This window comes from Anguilla rostrata, chromosome 1 (assembly GCF_018555375.3).
Source record: "Anguilla rostrata isolate EN2019 chromosome 1, ASM1855537v3, whole genome shotgun sequence".
NCBI lineage: Eukaryota > Metazoa > Chordata > Actinopteri > Anguilliformes > Anguillidae > Anguilla > Anguilla rostrata.
The window spans coordinates 18,960,779-18,979,722 of NC_057933.1; the positions used below are offsets into that span (position 1 = coordinate 18,960,779).

Below are 18,944 nucleotides of genomic sequence, written 5' to 3' on the forward strand. Positions count from 1 at the left end.
AAACTTCTAATCATAGTCAACATGAAAACCTCTCCAAAGGTAAATGACAAGTCAGGGTTAAAATTATTTTCAATTCATGGAATGTGAACAGTATGATTCAAATATGTATATAGAATGTGACAAAAAATAATGAATAGGGAACAGTCTAAACAATGAAGGTTTTTTTTTTATTATACAGAAAGATAAAACAGAAAACACATTTAAACTACGTATATTTCAGTGAATTAAACATTTCAGCGGTGATCTTTGTTTCTGGTTTACTTTATGTACAGTATATACAGAAGAGGTACATTCTAAAACAGTTTGTTGACTACTGCCTTCCTTGAAAAGATCAGATAGTATATAGTAAAAGATCTGGTTAATTTCCTGGTTAATTATTACTCAGTGCTTCAGATTTGACCAGCTTTTAAAATAAGGAGATTGTAAGTGTGTGAATGAAAGATGCACTGTGTTTTGGAAACCAAATACAAATAAAGGAAATTAAAATCTAGATGTTGCCACCTTTTAAATGCAGAGAAACACCAACAGTTTAGGCCATATCCTTGTCAATTTCACAAATAAGTGCCAAATACTAAAGTTTGAATAAGTTACAACTCATTAATTGTGCTCATGCTATCTTCAACTAAATGCAATGTCATAATCATCTTCATAATTCATATATTCAAAACTGTGTATGAAGTAATTACTCCACTCACCTTGTATTTCCAAGGGTAAAAATAAATAAATGGCGCAAAAGCACATCAGATTCCAACGATTCAAAATGTTTTGTACTCCCAACTTTATGTATGAAACAAATAGCTGCCAGCCTGGTTCGCGATATGTAGCGAATATTCGGCTTAACGTAGAAATTAATGAATCATTCATTTTATCGCACAGATAAACTGTAATTATATATTTTAACCTATGAATTCTTCAAAGCACATACACAGATAAAGATATGGCTTCCACCCTTGAGGTGGTAAAAGTACATGAAACAACCTCTCACAAATTTTGGCCATCCAAAATTATTTACTTTTTTAACTCATAAGAGTGTACACAACTTTTTTAGTGTGTTCTTTACGCAAGGAAGACAAATTCTTAACTTGTGGTACAGTAACACTTGGTCAGATAACCAGCAGAAACAAAGAGTAAATTAAAAGTAGGAAAAACAATATAAGGAACTATGAAAACATACAGTAAAATTGGTGTGCAGTAGTCATAGAAACCTGCTAATGAAGCAGAACCACAGAAGCCTGGGTATGTTCACAGAGACTTGTAAGACTGCATGGGCACTGCAGCATTCTGAAGTACAAAGAAAGTCATTTGTTTTAGAAAGCAAACAATTCATGGACTTTTTTCCTCTTCGGCTGGACTCAATGGATCTCCAGCACTCTCCTCCACAACCTCCGTTTCCATCTTGTGCCCCGGTCCATCACACGAAACAGTCCCCAGCACCTTGGCGTTGTGCTCCTGTGCTTTTGCCCTGAGCGCAGCAATGCTGTTCTCCCTCAGTTCCTCTTTGGAAATGGGTGACTTGCTTTCTGTCCTCCTCTCCTCCACCTCTCGCTCATCAGCTTTCTGATTGGTTGGCTGCTGGGTGACGTCTGGCTTCCCGCTTGTCGGAACCACAGCGGTCTCCATGGATTTTTTGTGCATCCCTAAAAAGAATTGCAGGTATTCGGATTAAGAAAAGCGCCTGGTCATCTGCAAGCCATCTTGAACTGAAAACAGTAAGCACAGAGGAAGAGTCCATAGTAAGAAATAGCAGGCATTTGTCAGGATAACTTGGGTTGTGGCCTCTAAAGAGATAATGGATGAGTGAGATGGGATGCTGAATAAAAAGGAATATTTTAAGCCAGGTGTTCTTGATGACTGCCACAATGCAGAAACTGACAGGACTTTCAAAGAAAGCTTCTCTGAGACTTGTGATCCTTCTGAATTCCCTACTGGCATGATTATAGAGTTAAAAAGATAATTATTTAAATGAAATCACGTGTGTACATTTTTGAAAGAAGATACAGAGAAATAATAAATAAACAGTACTGTCACCACATGCTTTTATTAAATACAATTGCTTATATCGCATTGTAAGTGTATTTTAATATAAATCAAGTTTGATCGTACACTGAATAATTGTTGATATAGCAGGCTACATAACAATTGGAGACTGACTTTATTTTGCTTTGCCATGTTTATCATCAGCTTCTTCTCTTGGTTTTAAAAAAGAGGGTGGAAGTGTCATATCTTTACCTGGTCTTTAATTACTTAGTCATCAATCTTGATTGTTGAAATGCTTGAAATTTTACTTTCCTGATGAGGATTTATATCTTTTTGTAAAATAATAATACCAGCCAATTTCAACAGTTCAGTGCATTTCTAATCTTTTTATGCCCTTGGAGAGAGTGCCTAACTACACTACAAGGGTGTGTATAATGGTATAGGTACAGCAGTCAGAGGGAATAGGTGACAGTATAGCCCAATGAATTTAGTTCTGCTGTGTGTGTGTGTGTGTGTGTGTGTGTGTGTGCAGAAGTGGGTGTGTGTGTTTGTGTGTGTGTGTGTGTGTGTGCAGAAGTGGATGTGTACGTGGGTGGCATGGCATTCCAGGAACAAATTTTACTTTCAGATGCGGACATCTCATTGATTTATGGTAATCAATTGACTGACAAGTGAGGCAAATGGAGGGATTCTCCTAAGCCATCCTGATTAAGTCAGGTTAGCCGTACTGCTGTACTTCCCAGATCATTATCGCAGTGACAGGTCCTGGACATCCTCAGTTGCTTGCGGCGCCATTTTACTAAAACTCAGCCGGAGCCAAGATTCTGAACTCCGCGAGAAGCAGGACGCGTCGTGCGTATGAATGAGTCAGGTCAAGGCGGAGAGGGTCACAACTCCGTTCAGTCGATGTAATGATCGCTTTTAAGGATGTAAAGAGTGCAGAAACTTCTCCCTCTTCGGTGCCAGAGGGTTGATTAATGTTAATGTTTGTTTCTCAATCTCAGAACGTGGCATATATTTAAAAAAAGAAAAAGCGGACGCGACCATCACGGTCGGGCTCTTTAACCGAGGAGAGAGCGATATGGATAGAAGGAAAGAGAGGAGGGTGAGGTGAGAAAAAGCGAGCAGGGTGCAGTGACTCACCGAGCAGCCAGGGGGCGCAGGAATCCATGATGCCATCCTTGGCAGATTTGAGAATAGATTCGGGCAGCGGGATGGAGTGGCGCACCATGGCGCCGTACAGGCCGTACTCCGCCATGACGCTGCTGCGGCCCCAGCACTTCTCCCTCTTCCTCCACTTGGCCCGCCGGTTCTGGAACCAGACCTGCAGAGAGAGACAAAGCCCACACCTCTGGTCAAACATAACACCCCCTGGACGGAACAGCAAGCAGCTGCATCAGCCAGAGCTCCTCTGGGCATGGTTCTCCTCACAAAACCATCAGACAGTGACTCCTGCTGGAGGAAATGAATACTACATCTCACATTCCCCTACCCCCACTATAAATGCTCTCCTCCCTCTCCTCCATCAACAGTACATGAAATTCCCACTGCCTTAGAATGCTATGTGTAATGGTGAGAAGTCGTTCCACACAACTGCTCATTTATAACTATGTCTGTTGGATGGATGTTATTTGCCATATACCATCTTGATGGTACTCCACTTGTTTCAGAACTGTGATACATATTTTGTTTTTATTCCTATGAAACCTGAAAATTGACAGGTGCATTGCCATGTTGCCTGGAATAGCATCTGTAAACAATGCTAAAACATCCAAATCACTGTGTCTTATTACCCTCTGGCACTCGACAATCAGGCAATCACTGAACATACACAAACACACGAACACACACACACACACACAGATTTCCCTGTTAACTGGCATCATGTGTGGTGCGCCATTTTCCCTGTTAAATGGCATCATGTGTGGTATGAGTGGTGTGTGTGTGAGTGTGACTCATCTCTGCTTCCTGCAGGCCCCCCTCCCATGCTGTAAAGCAGATTGATAGCCAGAGACACATCAAGATGTTTAACCTGCTAACAGCCATGTGTGTGGCTCCCTCTCTGGGTGCTGAGGCCTGGGGCTATCTGTCAGCTTACTGAGCAGAGCATCCAAATTGATTTCCAGTGCCCCAGCACAGCCAGTGTTTTTCCTCTGGTGCTTGTGTACGGACAGCAGAAAATGTGTGTGTGTGTGTGTGTGTGTGTGTACGTGTGTGCGCGTGTGTAGGGGGGTGCGTAGAAAGGCCGTGTGTGCGTGTGCACGCATGTGTATGTGTCTGTGTGCGTGCATGTGTGTGCAGAGGGGTGAACAGAAAAGGTTTTTGTGTGTTTGAGGGTTAGACATTAAATTAAAAATTATCAAAACCGTTTTGAAACCTTTTTCTGGTGATTCCGATGATGGCCCTTATCTGATACTAGAGATGGGTTTTTTGATGAAAAATTGCTTCTCTGGCAGTCAAAGAAAACCAGCGAGGGCGGGGGGAGGGGGGGCGCAGCGTGAGGAGACGCGACCCCTGGGGCACGCGAAGGCTGATTGAAAAATAAGTTAATTTCAAGCCCAATCGATGGTCGACAGGCGCGCAAATATCACGGGAAATTAAACCAGCCGGGCCCCGGGGAGCTCCGTCATTGACCCATGCTAATTAATTCAATGTAGTTATTTCATTTTAACTCCCTGAGTCTCGCGCCAGCCTACCTCGGGGGACACGGCGGGCTCATCTGATTTAACTAATTACACTCGATGAGAAAATTGGGTGTTAATTTTGTTTAGGGCTGGAGTGGTGCTTTATTTATTTATTTATCTACCTATCTATCCCTCGCTATCTATCTATCCATTTATTTATTTATTTGCCAAGAGGAGGCGTAATGAAAATGAAATTAAAAGGCGCCTTGGCAGATGGATGATCCGGGTCACACTGCAATCTTCTCCCGCCTTGATTGCCTGATTAGGTCGTTAGTTCTCCTCTCGGAGAGAAAAAAAATTGTTTCACATCCAACTGTGCCTGATGAGAGAGATGTGTAGCAGCCGAAGATGGAGGTGCGTAGAGGCGGGCATTGTGTGCGCGCGTGCGTGTGTGTGCGTGCGTGTGTGTGAGTGTGTGTGTGCGTATTCAGTGGGAAAGGGGGGTAAATGTTCTTTTTTTAAGAGGCAAAATGGAATTGAGGCATCGCGCGCCTATCAATATACAGGGGCACACCTGACACCATTGCATGGCATTAGAGAGGCACGTTTACTGTGATCGCTGCCACGTTGCTTTTACTGGTTTTACATAAAGTCCAGTCAACATCAACCTTGCAGAGATAGGGACACGTTCAAATATAATCCCTCTATCGAAACACACCAAATAAATAGTGTTTTTACCAAATGTTTCATTAATATTTAAAAAGTATGTATAATTTGAATTAATGTTCTCTCCTGGTTAAGTATAATACACATTTATAATAAATTTTAACATGTATATGTTGTGTGATATGAGATTTCCTTTATGTAATCTTTTAAATACAAAAATACAACTGAAATTAAAATGGTACTTATTATATTATGTAACTTTTAAAATGATTATCTTCTGATACATTGCTTTTTAATTTCTCCATTCACAGTAAATGCAAGTCACATCAATGCCTACACCAGTGACAATATTTTATCTCAACAAATAACACTTCTGATACAAGCTGTTTAATTAATTATTGGAAAAAATAAATAAATAAAAAATCCTCAATGTGTGTTATCTCAAACAATGTTGGCTAGTCTCATATTTCAAAATGTTTTTTTTTTAATGTGTTATCTTTTTTGTAAACAGCGCCAATATTGTCCAATGTACTCTGAAAAATGGCATACACACAACATAAACACTGAGGTAGATTTAATCTTCCCCCTCCCTCCACCTGGGTCATGTGGCTCTTTTTCAATCCCAGGCAACATTTAATGTGAGCTTAACATAGATACCTGCAAATGCAGTATTTTTAATCAGAAGTCCGTTAATATAATGCTTTAACTCACACTCTTCACATTTTAGAGTGTCAGGGTAGAGTGTATGGAAGTGTATGGAGTGTATTTCACAAAAAGAAGGGTTGTTAACAGAACCGAAGGATGAGTATTACTGTATTAAACCATACAAAAATATTATCGAATGTATCACAGCAGTTACACCTTGTAGTGCTATTCGCAGAATGACTGAGACTTTGATGCTACCAATTCTAGACTATCACAGCAAATTTGGACATGATATTAATTTTTTATTTCTGTCAAATTGTAGTTCAGAGCAAATTGAATCCATGTAAAAATTGATCTGATAAAATTATATCTATAGTCAAAATGTCTAATTATTTTCCATGGGTTCTTGCACTATACAGATATGTTGTTAAGTCAGTGCTGGCTTTGTCTGTTTTGGCACAGATACACACAGTGAGTTTCTTAATTTTGGTACTGACAGGCAAGTTGTTTCGGAAAATGTGTGTCTTTATGAATTTATTTATCGTTAGATTTGGTAAAGCTGCCGTGGACAGAAAAATGAGGGATGAAGGGATTGTGATACCTGTATTCTATCCTCAGGTAGCTCCGTCTTCATGGCTAGCATCTCTCGTGCGTACACGTCTGGGTAGTGTGCTTCGTTGAAGGCCTTCTCTAACTCCTCCAACTGGTAAGACGTGAAAATTGTTCTAGAGGGGAAAAAAATAACAGAAAAATAGTAAATTTTCTCTTCCCTTTTGGTATGTTTATTTACAGCATTCTAATATTATATAATATTAATAATAATTTCTAACAAGAGTTAAAATGTAGGCTACTGTAGTGGTATGCAAACAGGTATTGCTATTGCAATTTTTACATTTTTTTATTGTCTACTGTTTTCAACAAGCCAAATGGATTGCTGAAACATATCTTGTGTTTTCTGAAGTCCGATTTACTCGTGTTCTTTCCCTGGAATGGATTGGCAGCGTCTGTGTGTTTCAGACAATTTAATTTAATCATGTTCATTAAAATATAGTCGTGAAGTACGATAGTGATTAAAATGTATCCTCGAATCATAAGCGACTAGTTCCTATTCATAACAAAATGCCATTTCGAAAAAAAAAAATTATCCTATGGAATAAGAACCATTACGAAATCTAAACCTCTGCCTCACGGCGTAACAGTTTTCACTGCTAGGCCTATATGTTAACAAGCGAAACAAAACAACTAGACATTATAATCTAAGGGTACATCAAGGAATGTGAAACATTTCAAATAATGAATGACAGAAGGGGCTGGATTAATCGCTGTCCTTGGTCTGATATGTGTTTGTGTGTAATCATTGTGATATCGGTCCCATTTTAATACCTTCATAAATTAATTTCGAAAGATTTCGAGGCCTGCATAGCAAAACTCGTTTCCTTGGTGATAAAAGCGCTTTGCAATTCCTTTTTGGTGAATTATACAGGCAAAGGCATTTGGCCAGGTGTATTCAGGCAAGAATGCAATATTCCAGTTCCGAATTTCGGATTTTTATACTCGACCCAGATTAATTATCAAACTTAATCATTTTTTTCTAATAATATGTTTCACTTGGAAATGCATGCATCCTTATAAGTAGTTAAATGCATTGCAATAAACAATATATTAAATCATTTAATATGAAAGAACTAACGGACAAAGTAGCCGTCTGTAAGGCATGCATAACATGCGTTAGTATTATGAATGCAGAAAAATGAAAAAATAAAACAATCGCCTCATTTTTATATTGACTTCTTAAATTTCAAACACACATTATACATTATAATCGTATATTTATACAATGGGGGCGTTCTATATCAGGCCAATATAGGCCTATTTAACGTAAAGCGTGACGTTTGATATTACAGTTTTGCTTTGTATTTTGTGATTTATTAAAACTTCGATACCATTTTGTTATAGGCTGCAACAGTAAAGAAATATAACTGACTAATTTATAATAATAATAAAAAACAGAAAATCGTTCATATTAAGCTTAACATAAAGCGATTATATTGTTATTATATTTCGTTAATAATATATGCATACGCTTTCGTTCAATATTCCATGCTCTGGCATTAAACGTGAATTAGCTTTAGGTAATTTACTGTTACATAATTCAAACTTTGCCTGTTTAACGCAATTTTAACATTCATATTTACCGGTGTCTCCTTTTCTTTCTTTTCTTGCTCTGACTCAGTGAAGGCTTTGATAATCTTCTTTCACTGGACGATACATCCGAATCTGAAAAATAAAAATAAATTAAATATACGCCCCAAACAAGAAAACATGGAAGTTTGATTTTTAAAAAGGGGCCTGTTAGACAGTCAGACTAAAATAAAATTGTGTAGGTCAAATTATGCAGAATACGAATGGCTATATTAGCTTATTTTTGAGACAAAAACCAGTGGTAGGAAAGTGAGCATTTAAAGGACATGCAAGTATTATGTATAATATCAAAAGCGAATAAAACTGTGACTTTGTCAAATAATGATTTTTTTTTCATGAATTCAAAACGAATGGAAACATTGTAGTCTAATCAATTGCCATGTGACATACTATTTCTATTTATACCCACATTCTCAACAGCAACAGTACTCGGTTTGACAGAAAAATACGACGGTTTTCCTAATAATAAAAAAAAATAAAAATAATAATAATTATTATTATGATTATTATTATTATTATTATTATTATAAATTATGAGCGTTGTAGCATATAATAATAATAATAATAATAATAATAATAATAATAATAATATGAAGAAATACTACCAAATATAGCTAGTGACACGACTAAATGCGGTGGCATAGCTCTGGGGTAGTTTACAACATAAAGTGAAATCATTTGCCATAAATGTGGAGACTGCGGTCAACATAAAATATCAAAACAGAATTCAATGGTGTCGTGCCAGTCATTCGTCGTGTAGCTATACAATGCACATGCAAATAAAGAGCAGTCGGTTTCTGTGGAGAGTACCTGAGCTCGCAGTTTGGCTGGAGTCCAACGGCCCCACAGTCCTGCTAAGGGGCTGCAGGTGCACATTCTGTGCGTCTGACAGAACCTCTAAAAACGCAGGTTGTGTGTAAAACGAGGGGATTCCTCCTGGGCCAATTAATCCCATCCCGACCCCAACACCAGCAGGACCGAGCATCGACCTGGCCGCCAGCAGGTGCGCTCCAGCCGGTAGAGACTCCAGTGTGCTCCGTGGGGCCGACGGAGGCTCCTTGTTCAGACCCAGAATTTCTTGGATCCCGAATCCCGTGCACCTGGGAGGGTGCGTGACATTTGTTTTCGATGGCTGGTGGCTGTTTGTCCCCCCATTCTCAGAGGATGAGGATGTTTTCGGTTTGTTTAAACTTTCCGACAGCACGACCCCTTCTTTTCCTGTCATAGTGTCTTTGATGATATTCCCTATTTTCCCCCACACAAGTTGGTCCCCAGTGCACTCTCCAATATGTAGTGCTCGTGATCCCTCTAGAAATGCCCTTTTTATCCAACAGGTCCATCCCAATAAGGGTCAGAACTCAGCAACCAATCAGCAGCGAGGAAGCAATTAGGAATTCCAGAGAAACACTTTTTTTTCAGAGACACAGAGTGAATGGTTGGGCAAGCGCAAGAATCGATTGCTTTATTCATTCATTTTCGGATATGGGAAGTTTGACGTATCTGAATTTGATAGAGTACTTGGACATGCAAGGATAGACCGAGAATTCAACTCGCGGACTGATTTTATTAGATATTTTTTTCAGGAATCGAGCCGTCAAAACTAAACGGATAATTTAGACAGCGTAACTGTTATATATAGAATGTTACCTAGTAAGAGTGGCTTATTAATAATAATAATAATAATAATAATAATAATAATAATAATAATAATAATAATCGAGTAAATTGTAATTTTGATAATGATTATAACACATGCATATAAAGATACCACAATTATAGTCCGCACGATGCAAGGATTCAAGTATGAAATGCTTCATGAACAATGTTTTCATTTGTAGCATATTTAACTATTATTCACTAAAATATTATTTGCATGCCCGTGTGCTATATGCATCTGAATGAATGCATTTGCCATCGATATTTTTATTTGGAACATAATGGATTACTTTCTTGAATTTGTATTTACAATGTTTTATGAGCATATATAATTAAGTAATCATTATGTTCTACATAGATTCTTTATCAAACAAACAAACAAATCCAGGTGACCTTCTGCATGTACCCTGTTCCCCACAACCCCCCCCCCCCCCTCTCTCTTCCCCTTCACTCTCTCCTCTCTCTCTCACCCTCTCCCTCTCCCTCCGAAAAATAGTAGAATATGTAGGCCTGCAACGCCTGATCTGTGTTTGCCCCTGAAGTGAATCATTAGCAGATAATCAAAGTCGTTCCATGAATGACAGCGTGGGCGCTTGCGCATTTTCAGAGCTCAAACAAAAACAGCTAATTTCGCGCTTAGCTGAATGTTAAGGTGACTGAAAACGTCTGTTAAAATATATTTGGACTCACCTATGACGGAGAAATACCATGTTTCGAATGAACGGGACATTAAAATAGTTGCGCTTGACACAGCGGTCAACAAAGAAGCCATCACGTGTTTAGTGTGGTCCCAGAATTAGGCTTAACTTGAACCTCAATAGGAGAACTGCGGAGAAACGTGTTCATTCGAAGAGTGGGTATAATTAGGCTAGGTGCTGAAAGTAAATTGGTGCAAAACACGACAATATGCCAAACAAAAGGATTAGAATATGAAATTGAAAAAGTCAATTAGAGACAAATATAAAGTAGGCCATATATGAAAAGTGTGATAAAATTGCGTAACCAACTTATTATATTTATATATATATATGTGTGTGTGTGTGTGTGTGTGTGTGTGTGTGTGTGTGTGTGTGTGTGTGTGTGTGTGTGGTAAAAAAAGAAGTGGGTTACGTAATTTTGTATCACCTTTGAATATATCCTTCGTATTTGTCTCTAATGGACTTTTTCCATTTTGCCATTTCATATTCTAATCCCCAGTGCAATCCCAAGCAATTATACTTTGTAAAGGCTTTGCTGGTATTTTTACACACAAAAGTCGCTTATTTTGGATAAGGACACGCTGTGTGTTTTTAATATTTTAATGGAAAGCACAGATTATTGCATTGCAGGTCTTTCTTAGGTAAAATTCATTTTAATTATTTAAATACAAATGTCCAAATCAAAATAATAAAATATAAAATAGTCACCTTTTAATTTCATGAAATATATAACACATAGGCTATAACAAATAACAAATAATTTTGTGTATAAAGAAACGGTGTCAACGGGCTAGTGACAAATTGTATTGATGTCGCTGAGTATTTGACTAATTATGAATTTAGTTGCATGCTTTTTCTTACAGAAACTAGACGAATAGGTTTAAGATGATTCATATACCCTCGTACGTTTTACTCGGTGACAGGCTGAGAGAGAGTTTTTAAACAGATTGGGTCGTAACCTTTAATGAAATAACACGTGTAAAGTAAAAATCAATACTAAATGAAGCCTTACTTTCACTGTCCTGCACCTAAAACACGGAATCTCGCTATCTGTGCCCCGTTTTCCAGTACCATAATCCCCACCTCATCAGCTCGGAGAAGATCTTATCTGTAGGATAAAGCCCTCGTTTTGTGGCAAATCAGCTTAATTTGGAGCAATTTAGAACTGAACCCGGTTGGATTTGAATATCAAATTATCCCAGTATTAATAATGCTTGGATGAAGGCAATATGGGAAGTCCCATCTCTCAGTAGACATGGAATGAGCCGAATACAATTAAATTCTAGTGCCAGCTAATATAGTTTTCAAGAACGGTCTCTTTTATGAAGCACTCCAAAGGATATGGCATGCTGGATTGTATTGACAGAAAGATAAGGTGTGATCAAGTCACGCTGCCAAAAAGAGACAATATGTCAGCATCACCAAAATGATTCAGTTGGATTTAAAGTTGAGTCAAGGTTTATTAAATTACATTTTTTTCTACAATAAAAATTTAAAAAATAAATGTCCTATCATAATAAGTCATATTTTTCTAGCCCAAATGTATTTAAATGGATCCACAATGGCAATTGTTGCACTTAATTAATCGGTATAGGCTATACTTTCTTGGGCAAGATAATTGGTGAGATAATTTCAAGCATATTTTGTAGAAGCATCTTTATTGATGTTTTTACATTAACATGCTTAATTTTAAAAACGTTGTAATGAGCTGAAGACAGATCTTACAGTATATGTGTTGTTCTCATCCAACATTTGAATTCATGCTTTCACCAGCTATTCTAAAAGCATTAAAAAATATTGAAGGTCCGATCAACATGTCAGGGATCACATTTTAGGTTTTCAAGTGATAATTGCCATTGAAATTGGAATAATTATTTAATTAGTTAAAAGCCGCTCATAAACATTAATCTCTGAAGTCTAATTCATTAGTGGGTAATTTGCATATTCTAATTCATTTTGAATGCTAAATATTTAGTCTTTGTTTTGTTTGCTGGAGGAATCAGTCAGGACCGTGTGCACCGTACATCTGTTGCTTCAGTATTACACAGGTTTGTTCCATTTCTTTCACTTTTAATTGGATTGGCCAATTGATTCAAAGTAGGCTGGCAGCAAAATGCATTTATAAAGGGGGCAACAATATTGAGACATTTGCATACAGGGCATTTGGGTCTTAAACGCTAACATATCAATTTGAATTGATAATGGTAGATACCGAAAATAATAACACGCAATTAATTTAATTTACGCAATGGGCCTATTATACATGTGACGCACAGGCATCTCTTTGAATTCCTTTTGCAACGCATTGAATTTATAAGCCTGCATTTGATACATTTCAACCTCGCTTAATGGCTGCCTTAAGTCAACGACGTAATAATCTTCTTCCTCTCGTTGCAGAACTACAATACCATTGCACACTGAGCCGTCATCCCGCTTTGGAAATCGACCTTTTTTCATACGGGCCGATTTTTTGATACGATTTTCTTTTTCACCGGGAAACGTAAACTCTTGGATGTTTATGGCATATCCATGCTCTTTCCTGTTAACTCATAACGAGTTCCTTTACCCTTGTAGATTTCATAAACAACTTAAGCCAGAACCTAGCTTTACGGTTGTGACTGTGTTGAGCCTATGTGGAACTTGGGAAACCACATAACATATTTATTTCCCGAATAAGGATTTTCTCAAATGAACGCCATCCTTTCAAGAGAGTGGTACTTTCATTGCGACATATTTCTGAGATGTAAATCACGCCCTACACAGGTGGTAGTGAACTATAACGCTTAAAATACATTCAAAATTAACAATACAGTAGAACACACCACCACTTTCTCATTTGACAGTGTATGTAATGTTTATTAGTTCAAAGGTTCCAGGTATATTGCGATTTTTTTTAAATGCAGAGAAAGTTATAATCAGAACGCAGGATGCACTGTGAAGCTGAACAAGATCAGCAGAAAAGCTTGGCAAGTTGCAGGACAGAACGGGTCGTTTGAGGTTAGGGTTAGGTGACACAATCATGTCAAAGATGTTTGCAATCCTTATCTGATGCAGATTTCCCCCAATCATCTTCTGATGGTGAACCACATGTAATCTTTTGAGTAAAGGGGATATTGTACGTGACATAATTATAACCGCATTGGCTTGCGCAGAGGGAAAAATATCTCCTAATTTTGTTGTTTTGTGTGCGTTTTTACATAACAAGTTCTAATCCTCTCTAATCAGCTATTATTAAATTATAGTAGAGTTTCATTCGTTTAGAGATAATTTGTGGCACACTTTGGACATCTGGACACATAATTACGCCGAGTTAATTTATGGAAATGAGCAGAAGCCTTGGATAGAGGCGGAGATAACACCAGTCTTATCAAAGTGCCATGTGGTAATGAATAAATAAATGCCGTGATTTATAAAAACGCAGTTGGGCACCGTGGGTCAGGCTCCCAGACTTTATGAAAGGTGGGACAATATCTTTTCGGCACGTGGTGGCGGCAGCGACGCATATAAATGGTTTTTGATCAAATATATAATTCGCCCTGTTTTTTGCTGTATTACATTCTCATATGTAAAATGTTATTGCCAGTTTAGGATGGTGTACATATGGCGCAGATACAAAATGCAGCCTACGTCATACCCACATGCCAAGCTATATAGCAAGTATTAATAATGAGGAGAGATGTACTGTAATCCCGTCTGAACTCCGGGGGTTAATCAGATTTAGGAACACGAAAACCTGTGCGGTTCTGCACCGTGTCTGCGGTTTTATGTCACAGAATTCAATTACCACAGCATGCAAATACTGATATTGGTCTGTCTCCATGACTACAGAGTCAGTGTGGTTCGAGGAGAATGTATTTCCAGTACGAACAGCACAAGTACCGTCTGTAATGTGGAACACAGTAGCTACTTAAGAGAGATAAGATTAAAGTCGTTCCAATCTTAATATTAGATGTGTACACAAAAGTTAACGATGTGAACATTAAAAAAAAAAAAAAGTGATTTGCCTCATTATCCCAATGGCCAGAGGGTTTAGCAGGGATGCAAACTATAATATACATTGTATAAGAGAAAAAGTCATATATAGTCAGTATATATATATATATATATATATATATAAATACACGGCGATGAATGCTAAAATGAAAATGAAGTAGAATCAGAGCAGTAAAGTACTGTACTACCACAGTGTTTTTACTGTTAACAAACAGACTGCTTCATTTAATAGTACCATATTAAACATTCTTGTCATATTGTATGCATTTGACATGCATTAAATGTCAATAAATTATTTGTTTAAGCCAAATCAGTTGGAGGTTTAATTTATATGCAGTAACAAATTTGATGCTAATTACTTAACAAAATATATAAACCCTTAACACATGACTGAACATATTACTCATCCCCACAGCAAAGTCATATTTTACATCAAATAGTTAAAACTGAGGTGAAGTGATTAAAAAAGGAGGGGGGAAAAATCACAGCTACAATTACCTGATCACCAGTTGAAACTAATTAGAAGCCATTAAGTGGAAATTTCATTACGGATAATGAAGAAATCAATGTTATCATGATATGCTAATGACACATCACCCAGACAAGACAAACCCATCTATTCTCATAGAGTGTGCTCCGGGCTCCCATTAAACCCCAGTCACGATGGCCCGTCAATTTCGCGGTTCTTGCTCAGCCCCGCTTCGCCACCACTTCTGTTGTGATCTGCTATTGCTTTGTTGTTTATTGTTAGGAGATGCCCACTTCCTCTGCAGCTTTTAATAATCCATCTGCATATGAAAATGACTGCACCCCGATTTACATGCATAAGAAGGGTGCGCTAATAAGGCTGTAGATTAAGGGAAGATTTAGTTCAGTCGTTCGTGTAGATTGGGTGGCCCATCAAAGACCACGAGATCTGACAGCTGCAGATTAAAAGACAAACAGCTGTTGCAAAATTTTGTTTGTTTGTTTCCCCCCCCAACTCACCCTCACTCTCCCCCTCTTGCAGGTGGACTTGGCAATTGTTCCAAAACTGGAGACGTCTTCAGCCATCAAAGAAAATATAACGAAATCTCTACTGCACGCACACCCACAGATGTCTTCAGCTACAGGTCTCAAAAGACAGATCAGATCCTTCACAATATTTCAATGCACTCCTCAGAATGTTGAATCTGAAAAAAAGAAAAGAAATTCTATATTGCAAAATGCTTCATTTCTTGCTTGGTGATATATTTTAAGTAGATAAATAATTTTGACCATTTGTGCCAGGTGTTTTAGTTTCTAGGAATGTTTTCTAAAGATTTGTGAGTGTATTTTGTTTTGCTTCTGGTTTAGGGAGCGTGTCAAGAAAGCCACTCCAAGTCTCAATTGAATGAATGAATGAATCATTGCATTTATATAGCACTTTTCCAAAAGCTCAAAGTGCTTTACAGTGATGAGTGGGAACTCCCCTCATCCACGACCAATGTGTAGCACCCACCAATTAAAACCTATTTGCTCCAGATTTTGTGCAAGAGAATAAAACTAGAACCTGTCTTCTTTTAATGGGGAGGGGGACTGTACACAATTTTATATAAAAACGGTAACTGCTAGACAACTACAGACCACAAGAGTGGTGATATGCATGGGACTGAATGGGATGACCCATTTGCGGAGTGACTGTTCTCATATAATCACTATACACTTTCCCCTGGACTCTTCAACTTTGTATCCACATATGAAGCTACAGTGAGATTCTATGAAGCAAGGCTGACCTTTGACCTTGCGATTGGACATGATCTATCACTTGGCTTGACCTTGTGAATGGAGAGGATGACTGCTCAGACTGTACAAAAAACATGCATACATACATCGCACGTACATGCACACGCTCTCGCAAATCTCATCGGCAGAATAAAATACCAGCAGAATTCTTACCTTGTTCTTATGCAGGTACCTAGCAAGCCATTGCATAAGTTGTTAGGTTTTTTTTTCCTAGTTCCAGTCATTATAAATATGCAAAGACCTTTCACTTCCAAGGAAGGTCACAGTGTAATGAGCTTTGTGATGGGCAGTATTAGTTACCGCTATTGCATTAGCTGGGCTCTGGAGCAGACTGCCTGAGTAGGATATATCATACCCTGTCCGCAATCTAAATGAAGGATCACTGCTGTATGTTTCCCCGTACTTATGCATTTTGCATATCACATATGATGAATGTGTCACCATGCGTTTGTTGCATTTGTTACTTTGATGTATACACATTTGTTTCTGATTGGACGAGTCAGGCGCTTTATAATCAAGGGAATCAAATTGGAATTAAAACAACTAAAAGTCAGCCAATTCCCCAAAATATGTGGCAAAAACAGCCTACTTTTCAGTACATTGTGTTATTATGATCTGTTCTGTCAGCCAATGTGATGAACTGACATGATAGAATTCTCTTCCTACAAAATTATTGCCCAAAAATCTTTCTTTAGCAAAGTAATTGTTTAAATGTGCAACATTTAAAAAGGAAATCTTTCCAAGCACAATTGTTAGTAACCTAGCTTATGAATTATCAGGTTGGGGAGAAAGAAGGGCATAAATATTTCTCTTGAATGTGAAAACTCAAATTATTCCCTACTGTTTTTGCTAATTTTGTAGCTAATCCTTTAAAAAGGTTTATATGTCTGCTAAGTTAAATAATGAGTAATTCATTCAAGGATTTTTTTTCTCGGTAAAAGAAAAGGTGGCAAGAAGTGAGAAAGTGAACTTGACTCAAGAAATCCTCTTTGGCTCTCATGCTACTTCCACAGGAACAGAAGCTCTCAGGAATGATTGTAAATTGTGTTCTAGGCCTTTGAGTAGGGGGAAGTCATCTCCAAACATGGCCTACTGAAATCTTGTTCTCCTGGGGCTGATACTAATGGCAGCTATGGCCTGCACAGGTCTATCGCTCCACTGCATCCATCACTCCTGCCACTCACTCACTCACAGAAATCAAATCCTAGATCCAAACAAACTTTCTCAAGCCGAGCTGTGGCTAATCTGAAAGCATCTCAATCGCCCTTAAATCTGTAACCAAATCCCATGGCCTCCCCCTCAGCATCGATGGCTCCGCTGTTTCCGCATCTCCACACAACTGCAACCTTGGTGTTATATCAAACTCTCTCCTTTGAACGTATCATTAACCACATAACTAAAACAGCCTTTATCCATCTCAAAGACACCGCCAATCTCCATTGATCCCTCTTCTTCACTGCGGCTGAAATACGCATTCGTGAGTTTATCACTGCGAGACTCACTTACTGTAACAGTGTTCTATTTGGCACATTCATGAAAATCCTGCACAAACTGCAATATATGCAGGACTCCGCTGCCCTTATGCGCATACAGTCCTGCACCAGAGAACACAACACCCCAGTCCTTCAAAATCTCCACTGGCTCCCAGTTCACCAAAGAATCCAGTTCAGACTATTACTCATTGCCTATAAAGCTCAACACAACTTGGCCACCTCCAATATCCCAGACCTCCGTCACTGATACGCCTTCCCACAGCCTCAGAGCTACTGACGCTAACGTCTTCACCCCCGCCATTTGGACCAAGCATCGGACCTCAGTTCTTTATGCCACTCTAGAGCCAATTCTGTTGCATTTTAGTTCATCGTATTAAATACTGATACAGGAGTTACTTGTTTGTACAAATTTGTACATTTTTTCGGCAAGAAAAAACATGCAATCCAGTTAGCCAGAAGTTTCTTTGAGTTTTTGAAATCCATTTGTATTTTCTTCCATCACCATTTAATCCCTGAAGTATTGACCTGAAATAGTATATACCTTTCTAAAAATTTAACTTCAGTATTCTGGAAATTATGAAGTTTGTAGTTTAAGAGGTTTCACTGTAACACAGAAATAGTACTGGATCTCTCAGCTGCAAGCCAACAGAATTACAGGTTAAGAAGTCATCCATTCTGTAAGAACTGATGAGAATACCTAGATCAGTGAGCACTGTGTGATACTTATTGCATATAAAACTATGAATCTAATACCTTCACTCCTCCTAAAGGTTATCTGAAACATTTTAAAAATGAGTCAATGCATTTCCGTGATTATTTAATTCAAACAAGTGTTGCCCCCATGGTACAGAGTGGAAGTGATGTTTTACACACTTGATCCGGCAACCTCCTACATGTAAGTTGTGTAAGACAGCTTCCTATCTGAGTCAGGGGCTTATTTTTACAAGAAGCTGTGGTTATGTCAAAGAAGGTGCCACGTGATGGCGGCATTTAAATTGAGCCAAGGGTGACTGACTGGTCAAGGTCACTTTTTCACCTCTGATTGACCTTTTCTGAGTCAGAGCTCAAAGAGATGATTAAAAAACTGAAATTTCTGAGGATGAGCTATGACACTTGTGTATTTGTCATGGAAAGACGGTCACGCTAATTACTTTTACCTTCTTCCGATTTTGCACTATTACGATGCATAAAAGTATCTCGAGACATTCCCATTAAGGGTTATCCGG

The 18,944-nt window shown here is 38.3% G+C and overlaps 1 protein-coding gene and 1 long non-coding RNA gene across 3 annotated transcripts; one reads left to right on the plus strand and one right to left on the minus strand.

The window, feature by feature from the left end:
* Positions 1–146: 146 nt before the first annotated feature.
* vsx2 (visual system homeobox 2) lies at positions 147–9,433 on the minus strand. 2 transcript variants are annotated; one of them, XM_064327624.1, is made up of 5 exons: positions 8,925–9,424; positions 8,108–8,189; positions 6,514–6,637; positions 3,121–3,301; positions 147–1,637 (listed from the first exon to the last, which is right to left on the minus strand). In XM_064327624.1, the coding sequence occupies exons 1-5, from the start codon at positions 9,337–9,339 to the stop codon at positions 1,324–1,326; spliced, it is 1,116 nt and encodes a 371-aa protein (XP_064183694.1). In that variant the 5' UTR covers positions 9,340–9,424; the 3' UTR covers positions 147–1,323. The 2 variants fall into 2 exon arrangements, with proteins under 2 accessions (XP_064183694.1, XP_064183702.1); XM_064327632.1 differs by having other exon boundaries at positions 1,565–1,700; positions 8,925–9,433.
* LOC135250871 (uncharacterized) lies at positions 4,632–15,669 on the plus strand. Its single transcript, XR_010329039.1, has 3 exons — positions 4,632–5,015; positions 6,531–6,618; positions 15,471–15,669. It is a non-coding gene; the product is annotated as an uncharacterized LOC135250871 (long non-coding RNA).
* Positions 15,670–18,944: the final 3,275 nt, after the last annotated feature.